Source organism: Balaenoptera ricei, chromosome 4, assembly GCF_028023285.1.
Source record: "Balaenoptera ricei isolate mBalRic1 chromosome 4, mBalRic1.hap2, whole genome shotgun sequence".
Lineage (NCBI taxonomy): Eukaryota > Metazoa > Chordata > Mammalia > Artiodactyla > Balaenopteridae > Balaenoptera > Balaenoptera ricei.
Window position 1 is genome coordinate 113,132,107 of NC_082642.1, and position 12,035 is coordinate 113,144,141.

The 12,035-nt window shown below is 36.2% G+C and overlaps 1 protein-coding gene across 32 annotated transcripts in view; it reads left to right on the top strand.

The window, feature by feature from the left end:
• Window positions 1-12,035, top strand: part of ABI3BP (ABI family member 3 binding protein) — a 272,912-nt gene that overhangs the window by 128,742 nt on the left and 132,135 nt on the right. For 25 of the 32 annotated variants that reach the window (XR_009502949.1, XR_009502948.1, XM_059921248.1 and 22 more), the window contains 4 exons: window positions 3,498-3,575; window positions 5,423-5,497; window positions 7,161-7,232; window positions 7,729-7,803. Coding sequence is in view for 30 of the 32 variants with exons in the window: in XM_059921248.1 (XP_059777231.1) it covers window positions 3,498-3,575; window positions 5,423-5,497; window positions 7,161-7,232; window positions 7,729-7,803 (300 nt within the window). In the remaining 2 variants the exon portion in view is untranslated. Of the gene's footprint in view, window positions 1-3,497; window positions 3,576-5,422; window positions 5,498-6,239; window positions 6,315-7,160; window positions 7,233-7,728; window positions 7,804-12,035 lie in introns of all 32 variants that reach the window. The other 7 variants (XM_059921257.1, XM_059921279.1, XM_059921276.1 and 4 more) reach the window with 3 other exon arrangements.

Here is a 12,035-nt window from a genome sequence, read left to right on the forward strand (position 1 = left end):
CGTGTCCTGGCTATTGTAAATAGTGCTACAATGAACATTGGGGTGCCTGTATCTTTTTGAATTCTGGTTTTCTCCGTGTATATGCCTAGGAGTGGGATTGCTGGGTCATATGGTAGTTCTACTTTTAGTTTTTTAAGGGACCTCCATATTGTTCTCAATAGTGGCTGTACCAATTTACATTCCCACCATCAGTGTAGTAGGGTTCCCTTTTCTCCACACCCTCTCCAGCATTTATTGTTTGTAGATTTTTTGACTATGGCCATTCTGACAGGTGTGACTGATACCTCATTGTAGTTTTAATTTGCATTTCTCTAATAATTAGTGATGTCAAGCATCATTTCATGTGCTTTTTGGCCATCTGTATGTCGTCTTTGGAGAAATGTCACTGTTGAACTGAAATGTGTTTTGTTCCTTAGTTCATGGTTTTAAGGACTATTCCCTAAATTTTTTGTTTTGTTTTTGCAAAGTTCCACCTGCTACCTTAATATCAGTTCAAGCCTTTCATTTTCTTTAATTTAGAGAATTAAACAGTAGATTTTTTGGTTTGCTTTGCTTTTTGCTTTTGTTATTCTGATACGAATCACTAAAACTTCAGGATTAAGTGTGATTTTAATGAAGACAAATTAAAATGCAAATAGTAAATGTATTTTAAAACTTATTTCTAGGGAAGCACCTATCTTAAATTGAATACATGGTGAATTTCTTACACATTGAAGAGACTGATAGGCAGTATGTTTGAAGATGTCCAGTAAACCCATCAAATGTACCATTTTAGACTATGTTACAAATTCCATTTTAGATTTACTGGTTTTTATGAAGAGTGTGAGCATAAACAGTTCTTTATACCAATGAAGGAGAAATAAAGTTTCCTGAAGTTATTTATCACTGCAATTCAGAGAAGTCCTACTGTGTGAGGGGGTAAATCCTAAAAATAATATCCTCATTCCAGCAGGACCCAATGTGGGACATCAAGAAATTAATAGCTTTTGTTCTAAGAACACATGGTATGAATAATGAAAGAAATAAACAAGAAAGCTAGTAATACACACACCTCCCAGGGGCATAAAAAGGGTTTGCCAAAGCCAAGACTTAGCCTGCCAATAATGAAAGGAAACAACTGTGTTGAAAAACGGTACAGAAGAGTCAGAGAGGAAAAGGAATTTCCTGGGGTTTAGGCCGTCTTCTAATGGCATTTTACTCTGCTGTTGCCAAGACCAGTTGTACATAGATAATGTAGGTGAATGCTCATGGTTTGATAGGAGTCACAAAGAGTCCCCATTCAAGTTCTTTCCCTTCAATCAATTTCTCTCACGCCCGAAGGGCCATGTTTAGAAATACGGGTATGCCTCTATAAGGAATTAGTGATGGGTAGAGAATACAAACACCTCTTGGGAAGGTAGTTTACTGTTTTTCTTCATTAGCAGCCTAATTTTAGGTTAATGGTATTACCCCATAAGGGCATGCATAAGGAGCTAAAGCAAAGCAATTCAGAGCATTGCCTGAAAGTGTAGAATCTGGAGGTTAAAATAAATAAATAATTTTTTAAAATAAATAAATACACAGTCTGAGTCAGCCAGGGAAACACCAAGAGTGTAGGATATTACACAGGAAGGAAAGGATTAGCAAAAATAATCCTGAAGGAGAAGAGGACACTGCAAAAGAAGAGATCATTGAAAAAAATTATGTTTAAAAAAAAAAAACTTCCTGTGGTACATGCTGAAAATAACAGGATTAGAGCTCATCAAAATTTGTAATCTGAACGTTTTTTCCTGTGCTAACACTCACAGTGGTCCTAAACCAAAGCTGTGACTACAAAAGAAGAAGGAAAAAAATGTTGATGAGATTTAGAAATGTAAAAAATAGAATTTATCATAAAATTATACTGGATCTGTTTATTTTTTTAGTTATTCCAGAAAGAGTCCCTTCTCTTTATGCCCTGCTAAATTAATTTGAGCAACGGTATTAAACATTTCTGTTGTACAAACATGCTGTACAGCTTCATGAGCACAGCAATTCAGAACACACACTTGACTGATAGCTATGGCAAGTACACTAGCACTTGTGACGCCTATTTCTAGCATCTCAAATCACTCCCGAAAATCATAAGCTCTAGGAATCTATCATATACTTCCATAATACAGATTGAAAATTGATTTGCTTCCATGATCTTTGTGAAGGGGATGACTTTATAATTGTCTTTAAGTCCATCAGAAGTAAATGAATATTTTGTGCCCATGTTAACTGAAAAGAAGAAAATGGTCTTTACAACAGTGATGTGAACTATAGGAAGAAGTTACAAAATTTACATCCTCAAAGAACTTTGAGAGAACAGATTAGATCAGTAGTTCTCAACAGAGGGCAATTTTGTCCCCTCCCCAGGATATTTGGCAGTGTCTGGAGACATTTTTGGTTGTCACAGCTGTGGAAGGGTGGAATCCAGGGAGTAAAGGCCAGAGATGCTGCTAATTATCCTACCTTTCACAGGAAAGGCCCCCATAAAAAACATTGTCCAGCCCTAAGTGTCAGTAGTGCCAAAGCTGAGAAACCCAAGAAGTTCCTTACAGCCTTAGGACTCTTAAAAAATCCCATCTGATTATAATCAGTTCAAGGTGACACGATCAGGGTATCTCAAAGATGAATGAATTCTTTCATGCCACTAGACTGTTTCAAAATATTATAAATAGGTCATTGATTCAGTGTGCTAAATAGCTGAATCAAGTTAATCCTAAGTGCATTTTGAAGAATATGGAGAATATCTTAATCATTGGGCAACTCTGGTACAGAAATGTACTTCCTTTGAAAAGGAATACCTAAATTTTAGAAGAAAGTTTCCTGACTAATTGTCAGAAGAGAAAAGAAATAGAAAAAAAAAAAAAAATCAGACTTCATTGTTTTACACTGAATTCCCACACAGACCCAAAGAAAAGATCTATGTTAACATGAGGTTCAGATAAATAACTGTTGGTATTTTTTCCTAACCACAAATATCTTCAAATAACTTAGTTTCCTATGTGTGTTATTCATGTTTTTCTAAAACTTTAGAGCCAGAGCCTATTATATTTTTTACCATGCATAATAATGGATAATTTCTATTCATTGATTTTTTTTTTTTTTTTTAAATAGGAGTAATTGAATATAAAATTCCAGGGAGCATTTGCTATGCCTTACAGCCTGTGCCTTCAAGAAACTCTGTTTATGAGTCAGAATGACTTGAGAGCTATCCAAGTACTGGGTTGTGATTTTTTTCCTCATTCCAGTGCCAACTTAGATCTTAAAGAATTATCTAGGGTTAATGAGAAGGAATTCTGAAGACTGTCACTACTAATACTAATCCCTGGTAGAAATGCAAAATGAATTTACTGACTGCCTGGTGGGAAGGGATAAGAGCAGAATAGATTTCTTGAAATAGTCTGTTGCTTGATTGTTTTGAGGGAATTATATTTGGACACTCTATTATGAGGAAGTGAGATAAATTGTTTGTTTTCTGACTTTTTTAGCTAAGAATGAAACCTTGGCACTGCCTGCTGAATCTAAAACACCAAAGGTAGAAAAAATCCCAGCACAGCCCGTAACAGGTAATGAGAGCCCTATGTTATTAACTTTGAGAAAATAAATAATATGTTTTTTCAAATAGTAACTGATTGACAAGCCTGTATTTTTTTTGCAGTGAAGAGCCAGTAGGAAATTCATTTTGATCATAAGCACACAACAGTAGGAGATTCTGGGTCTTTAATGTTTGGAAAAACAGCAGATGCAAAATGAACCATTGAATTCTATAACTGATATGTAATATGGAAGCTGTATTTTTCACTTTAAGTGAAAGTTGTTACCGCAACATTCTGAAATATTTTTATACTAAGATGTAATACCATGGTTTTGGTGCTTTCCTTTTATAAGAAGACACGAGAGCATTTTTTCATTTCTTCACTTTCACAAGTGATTGGTTTAGCAAAATGCCATTACCCCTCATAAATCCATAGTTTAATATCTATGAAAATACCTTGGAATCATTTAGTAACAATGTCTCTTGAAGATTAACAATGCTCAGGTAGAAAATACCTAATAGTTCTGTAAAAATCCTTTAAAGAATAAACGCAGTATGCATTTTCCCCAGTTTATCAACCATTACTAACAAACATTCAGCATGTCTTCTATGAATGAACTGCCCAAGTCCAGCCCACTGGGGACACGTTATTCTCTGAACTACAGAGTTTTTGCCAGAGCAATACCGCTTCATCCAGAGCTCTGTGAAACAAATATCTGGCAAGAATTCCTCCAAATCTACATTTAGCAAAGTAACTCCAATCTAAAGTGAATTTTTTAACCCATAAAATTGCCATGAATTGAAATATCAGTGATATTTACCTTGTACTAAACTCTTGGACTCCTAACTAGTCCAGAGGAAATAAAGATTGGTGGGGAAATAAAATGGCTTGATTTCAAGAAACCTATTCAAGTAGAAATATTTCTGACAGAGTAAGAAGTACTTGGTCCTACCTAAAGGTGAGAAATGGACCTTCCATCCCCCACGTTCATGGGAGTTGGAGCAAGGGTAGACTCTGATGCTGGAATAAGCTATTTGAATGAAATTCCTAGGTAGTTTTCTGATTTCAATATAATTAGCCAATACCAAGAAAAGCATTCCCAACTACACTTCTTCTCTTGGCATAGTATCTGATGGGAGAGTCAACAGATTTCTTAGTTCTCTGCCAAACCTTCCTCAGGATTTTCCACTTCAGAAACACTTAGGCAAACACCATAATTCATTATTCAGTGTTACTGTGTTTATTTCATATCCTTACCCTACAAAATTCTGGAATTGTGTAGCTCACAATTCATTCCAGATCTCAGTGATCCTGGTTCTTATTCCTCAAAAACTATTTACCTGAAGGTCATCTTTACCTTTGATCTAGCACTTGAAACAACGCTGTGACTGAGCATTTGAATCCTCATAATTTCAACCCAGTTCCAAGCTTTGCATGTTGACTACAGTTTGGAAGAGAGAAGTCTTAAAAATGTAATAGTTCTAAATAAATCTTTTTGACCTGGGTCATTATGTTATCTGCCCATTTATTAACTTGCTTAATAAATATTTATCCTGTGCTTGCTTACTATACCCCAGACTTCTTGCTAAGAAAAAGGGGCAGACCCAACATTATGATTAATCTGATAAATGCTTCCATGGGGGTCAATTCCACGTGCTTTTTGGAACACATGGAAAGTGGACAAACCCAGAAAGGAAGGGTTGGGAGGAGGTGTCAGTTCAGACACAAACCAGGGAGCCCTTAACATAATTAACTTGAAAAGAATTAGTCCGTGTAAGTGTCAGTTCTAATTCTAAAGGGCAACAAAAGTGCCTTATGGTCTTGAGTTGTTTCATCATTTTATCTTAATTTGTAAAGTCGTCTTTTTTACCTTCCAGTGACTCCTGAATCAGTTCCAAGAACCACTAAACCCACTGTGTCTAGTGCATTAGACATTTCAGAAACAATACCGGGTAATTCTAAGAACTTTTTTTCTTAAAAAAAAAAGAACCTCCCAACCCTCATACAAAAGTAAACCCAATGCCTTGGCTTCCCATCCTCCCCACTTTCTTTCCTACCTTACTGGCAGTAGTTCATCTTCTGTTTCTTGGACCAATTCCATTAAAGAGTTAACGACATACCTTGATCCTGATGACTAATATTCTAGGCAGCTCTGGATGCTATATGCTAACTGTACACCCTTTTTACCAGTCTCTTGGGAGGTATAGAAAAACAGAATGCCAGCCTTTTAACCTACAAAGCTTGGAGGAGTGAGAGTCTTGACTATGTCTGTGCTTTCCATTTCAGTTGGCTTTTCCAAGTCTTGTGTGTACTAAACTTAAGGAGAATCCCCAAAAGTGTCATGCCTTTTACTAAGAATTTCATGTCATGCAAGTTAGCTGCTTCTTGGCCCAAGAGAATCTAACCTGCTTTATTCTCTTCTCCAAAAAAAAAAAAAAAAAAAAAAGGAGTAGCATGTACGTATTTTGTTCTGTACTTGTGATGTTGATCTTCCATGCCACACCATGGCCATTTGAACGTATACCTTCAAATTATAACTATGTAAAACTTTTCCAGGGAAAGCCAGCTATTTCCATGAAAGGCATCAGCTGCCCAAAGCACCCTCTGTTATGAGCATGCCTCACATGACATGGTTAAGCCACAATGTCAAATCCTGACTCAGGGAGTTTCTAACTGAATTCTTCTTTATTGCAGTTCTCAGGGGAAGGACCCCCGAAACACCGCAAACTATTTTAATACCTAGGTTTGAATTGCCACTGAGCACTCTAGGTAAAAATTATTAAACACTGCAGCTTATTATTACCTTGGAAATATTATGCATGCTTGAAAGAAGTCCTTAGGCTAATTCATTCAAATTTATCTCCTCACAGAAAAGAAGGGACACATGGCTTATAGAACAATAAACTCTCCAATACTAAGCCCTTAAATGTTATAAATTCTTTATTTTATAATTTAGGATCCTAAAGAGTCTTTCTCTATGACAAATCCTTTGGTAATTTTTCTTGGGGGTAGTCATATTTTGATATTATATTTGATTCTTTTAATTCAACATTATTGTGTCACTGAATAAACTATTTTCTATATTTTTCCTAAATATCTTTTTACTCAACTGTTTCTCTTGAAAGAGAAGATATATTTATGTATTTCTGCAGACTGCTTCTTAGAATTCTTAGAATTTACGTGCAATATCAAAAAAGTTGTTGGGGGAGCTTAAATATAAAGTCATGTAGTTACTGAAATTCTATTTTTAAAAACTATTGGACAGACATTTTCTACTTCATATGTGTTTGGTGCTTGACTTGAGTTTAAACTTAATATATCTGAGAACACACGTACGCATAGCTGAAGAAATTAGGACACTAGTTTAATAAGGGTGAAAAGAAGAACCCAAACTCCTCACATGCAGTGGCTTGATTATACAAAATAGAAAAAGAAGCTGTCTTATATTATCCATCATTGAAACACAAGAGTAAGAAATATATACTACTAACAGTCCCTTACCTTACCTGAGTAATTTGCATTTGTGTGTTTGTTTTTTGTTTTTGAAGCTTGAGATTTTAAAAACCTTTTCTCTCACACTTCAAGCCATAACATTTCTTGTGTGTTTCATTGCAGCTCCGAAAAGGCTTCCAGAATTTCCTCAGGCAAAAACACCCTTCCCTTTTGAGAAACCTGGGGGCACCTTGGGTAATAACAGCACCTTAAATCTGGTGTTACAACGTGGGTGGTGATTGCTTAATTCTGTAGAACACGTTTACTGGATCTTATCTATGCAAACCTCAATGAACTGCTGAATTCAGTCAGCTTAGCCAAACAAGTGGTTGATTTGGTTTAAACAAAAAAAAAAAAAGCCAAAAACAACTATTTCTCTGATTGGATTTTCTACAAATTCAGTAACAATTATCAATCTATTAATTCCATATATAGCCCATTTAGTTAGTTTTCCGTCCTCAAAAAGGTGAGAGTATGACACCAAACTCTAGTTTCCTTCTAGTCTCTACTCAAATGCTCTCTGAACGGGTGTATATTGATTTCTTCTTGATATGTGATGATGTTTAATTGGATCAGTATGTGTTTTTTATTTCAGGCTACTGGTAGCCACTTAACCACACCAGCAACCTATTTCTGTCTCTTTATCCTCTCAAAAAAATTCTCAGTGAATTCCATTTCTTTTTTGCTGTAGCTTCAAGTCAAAAGCCATGGATTGTGCCTACAAGTAAAATATCTGAAGATTCCAAAATTCTACTGCCTCAAACTGGTAATTGCATTCTATTTTTAAAAAATAGATTGGAGCAACAGTATGGAATAACTTCTCGTTTTTATTTTTATAGGTTGTTTAGCTGATTATCCATATACTTTGTAGTAAATGGTAAAGTTATAATCCATTCTTGATGCTTAGATGAATTTCATTTTTTTCAATACAAAAGCAAAATGCTTTTGCATTTGTTTTAAAGATCTGTGTTTTAATGTCTGGATATACAGTTAGAAGTCTGGCTAGAAGATGAACTGTGAATTGGCTCATTGAATTTCTAGAGATCTCTTTAGTGACATGAGAGCAGTAACAAAAATAAGAATCCCATCGTGATCTGATTTAAGAGTATGAATTTAATATTTCCCTTGCAGTTAGATATTTCTTTTTCAGTAAAATATCCAATGAACGTTTGAGAGTTTACTTTGTGCAAGATATTATTACTGAGTCCTAAAATATGTAAACATATTGTGATATAGAGGAAAGACCACAGGTCTTGGCACTAACACTGGACCTTGGTTCCAGTTCTGGCTTTACTACCAACCACCTATTTGAGCTATTTTTCTCTACTTTCCTGGATCCTGGTTTGCTCTTTTGTAAACTATAGCAATTGGCTTTTTCTCCCGAGAATTCTTGTATTCCAACACTAAAATTGATTGAGTGAAATAGCTTCCTTTCTAAAAAATAGATTTTTCTCAATTAAAGAGTTTTTGCATTTACGTCTTTTCTTTGATGTCTAGTGGTCAACTAAAGAAAATATTCAGCATGTGAGAATTATAAGAAAACCTCACAAACCATTTTGTGTGATTACTTCTATGATTTTTGTTTTACTTATTTGTATTTTAATTTTGTGAACCTTCTAGTGGTGCTGTTTTTGAGTACATATAATTAGTATATAATGTAGTTAGAAGTTCATGTAATGATGTTAAACACACCCCCATTCTGTGGTATTCTCCAGAAAGGAGTCCAGCACAGGACTGGTTTGAGAAAGGATGAGAATGAGCCCACAGACACATAGATCTTAGTCAAATGATCCTTTCTCTGGTGAGTGTAATTGATTCAGATCTTAGCAAAAGATACCAGGATGGCATCAAGTGAAGTAAGCATGTCTGTTGCAGTCCTCCCTAGTTTTCTCACGTGGGAAAACACTTCTAAGTTGGTTATAGTTGTCAGCCAACACAGAGGAGCCTTAAATTGGGTCTTTTCTAAGCCTTGATTCCCCATGTCACTGACCCTGAAATTCTACTGCCATTACTTCATGTGGGTGTAAGAACACCTTCAGAATTCAGGTCACCTGAGTCTAAAATCCAGGCTCTGGGTGGAGTTTCATACTGAGCCTCTAGTTCTGTTCGTTAACACAGAGGCCCAGATGCACTGCAGACCGTGGAACAATGCTGGTCTGCGGGCGTGTGTGATGGTTTATCTGCTGCACTGTGGCCCAGCTGGCCTGACCCCCACGTCCTTTCCAAGTATCACATCTTCCAAACCAAAGATTGTTGGGGCCCACTGAGTTAGTAGAACACTTAGGTCCCTTTTATCTCTCAACTTCCGGGCTATAAACACAGGGTATATAAGGTCTTCCTGGTTTCTCTTGAGCAGCCTCTAGATTTTTGGTGTTTATGATTATTTAAGAGCAAACTGACCAAAACCTCCAGGAAACCACTTATGAAATTTCAATGCCTAGGATATGAATTATATATAAGCCTGAATTGAAGCAAGCTTTGGGGAGTAGGGAAAATATGTTTGCAGGTGAATGTTGTAGAGTTACAAAGAGACAAAGATAGATGAGATTGGAAATCCCAGTAAAAGAAAGGTTCCTTTTGCCTTAGTTACAGAAAAGGAATATTCTGGTTTTGCCCTGGTGGAATATGAATAGTTGCTAACGCCGCAGGAAGCAGTTTCATTATTCAGCTGTTTCCCTCCTGCTAGGCCCACCTTAGGCTGCCAGAGAACTTCCAAAAACTGCCGACTGCCAGCCGTCTCTAGATGAAGTGTGTGGGCCTGTCATGGGCTGTAACAGTTCAGTAGGTATGATTGCAGGCATAAGCGTCAGCCACAGAAACTTCCTAGCCTGCCCTTGCAACATTGAATTGTTATGACTGGGCTACTTGGTATGATGTTTGGAGAGAGAGCATTGGCATCACCAGGGAGCTTGATAGAAAGGCAGAATCTTGGGCTCTACTTCAAATCTGTTGAATCAGGATCTGCTTTTTAACAAGATCTCTAGATGATTTGTATGAGCATTAAAGTTTAAGAAGCACTGCCTTATCGCCGTAGTCTGTAATACTTCACATGGTACAGATAAGAAGCATCGAATGTGGTCAGTTATAGGACAGGAGGCCTGAAATCAATGTAAAATTGGTTTCTTAAAGTGGGCGATTAAGTATTTCTTGTTTCTGCTAATACTTTTAACACTCCCATCTACCTCTTGTATAAATGTTCTGTGGCATCTTCCTAACGTGTTAAATTCCAAATTAAAATTTATCAAATGTGTTACTTGTGATTTAAAGAGTTGATACATTCATACAACCCTTTTATTCATTTCAGCCTTTGTTTCTCAATTGATTTTGTGTGAATTTACACAGGCACTAAGTTTCTATTTCCTGTTTAGTTTCAACATATATGATTATTGTATTTTCCAGTTACTCACATGGCTTCCTAATGCAATTATTTGAGAATTAAGAAGAGAGAGAGGCAGAGATAGTACTTGAATGCTGGTCCATAAAATCATTGGTCTTGTTTTTAGTTGTTACATCTTTTGAAGAAATGATATATTTCAGCTGGTATTAATGACATTATTATAGCAAAATGAACATATTTTGTTTTCTCTGTTGGCATGCAATGCATCTATATTTACTATGTCAATTGCCTTCAGCCGAAGACCACCAGGAACACACCTGTATTTGAACAAAGTTAGGTTTATTTACTTTTTGTAACAATGGAGAATGCAGACCATGAGGAACTGTGGATCTGTTAGTAAGAGGATGTTATGGGATTTAGTCTTGTGTTAGGTGATTCTGGGGAGTGTTCAAGGAAGCGAAGCTTTGCTCTGCATTGGATGCTGTCTGAAAATGGGAATAATCTGTGACAGAATATCTTAAGAATTCTTAACTAGAAGGCAAGAAAAGAGGAGTGAGACTAAAGCTGTGATTGGTAAAGATATTAACCAGAATATGAGGACAGTAATTTTTGTGTTCACACGTTTGTGTCCCACACAGTTACAGAATGGTCTTGTTTTTGTCTTGGTCCATCTTTGTCACCAAGTGAACTTGTCTGAGGTTGATGTTCTTTTCAACTGTCGATGTTCCGTAGGTGAACACAGCAGCCTAGCTGTGCGTGCCTGGCCGGCACCTGGATGCCAGGAGCTGCTTGTTTCTTTATCAACCATTAAACGTGGTTTATCAGTACGTTTTGTAAAACTCATTTTCCTTCAACGTTTACTAGATTTGTTTTCCACATTTACTTCATACTCTGTATCAGATAATCAGAATGCATGCTCTTAAAAAGATTTCTGTATTACTTTTGTCTATAAAAAGATATGTGGAAATTCTAACTTGCATGTCGAATATTGAAATCATTTCAGTAGTTGATGGCAAGAGTGGGACAGGGTATTTGGAATTTGGACTGTCCTAGGAAATCTGAGAAGTGCAGCCATCAAACAAATTCTTCCCTACTTTTAGTCTATTGGCCCCAATCCTTCATTAGAGCTGCATTTTGTGATCTCATTATTTGGAATTGTACTTTGTTTAAACCTTCTCTAAAGTATGTTCAAGTAGGATTGATTGATTTTGCTTTCCTTAGCAAATCCACCTTTTCTTAAAGTACAGAAAGGGAATTATAAAAATCTGCTCTTTAACTATATGCCAGAATGCAAACTTATTTATAAATTCTATATTAAAAGAAAGTTGGCCATATTTTAGAAATACTTAAGTGCTTGTAACAATCATTCAAAAAAGTCAATCTTTCTGATGGTGCAATAGAATTGGTCTTATGTTCTACTGGAAGGTAGCCAGTAGAACATGGTTGGAGAAGGAGGATAGAAATCAATGTTTTGTTTCTGGCTTCTAATGCTATCAGTGTTAAGCATCCTTAATTTACTTGGCCATCCCCTTAAAAGATCATCATTTAGTACCAGGAGGGATTTGAACCATAATCAAATAAAAAAATGGTTTCTTCATATAACCCAAGATGATCCAGTGTGTTTATTTGCATCCTTAGAAAACTCTCCAGCCTGTTCTTCC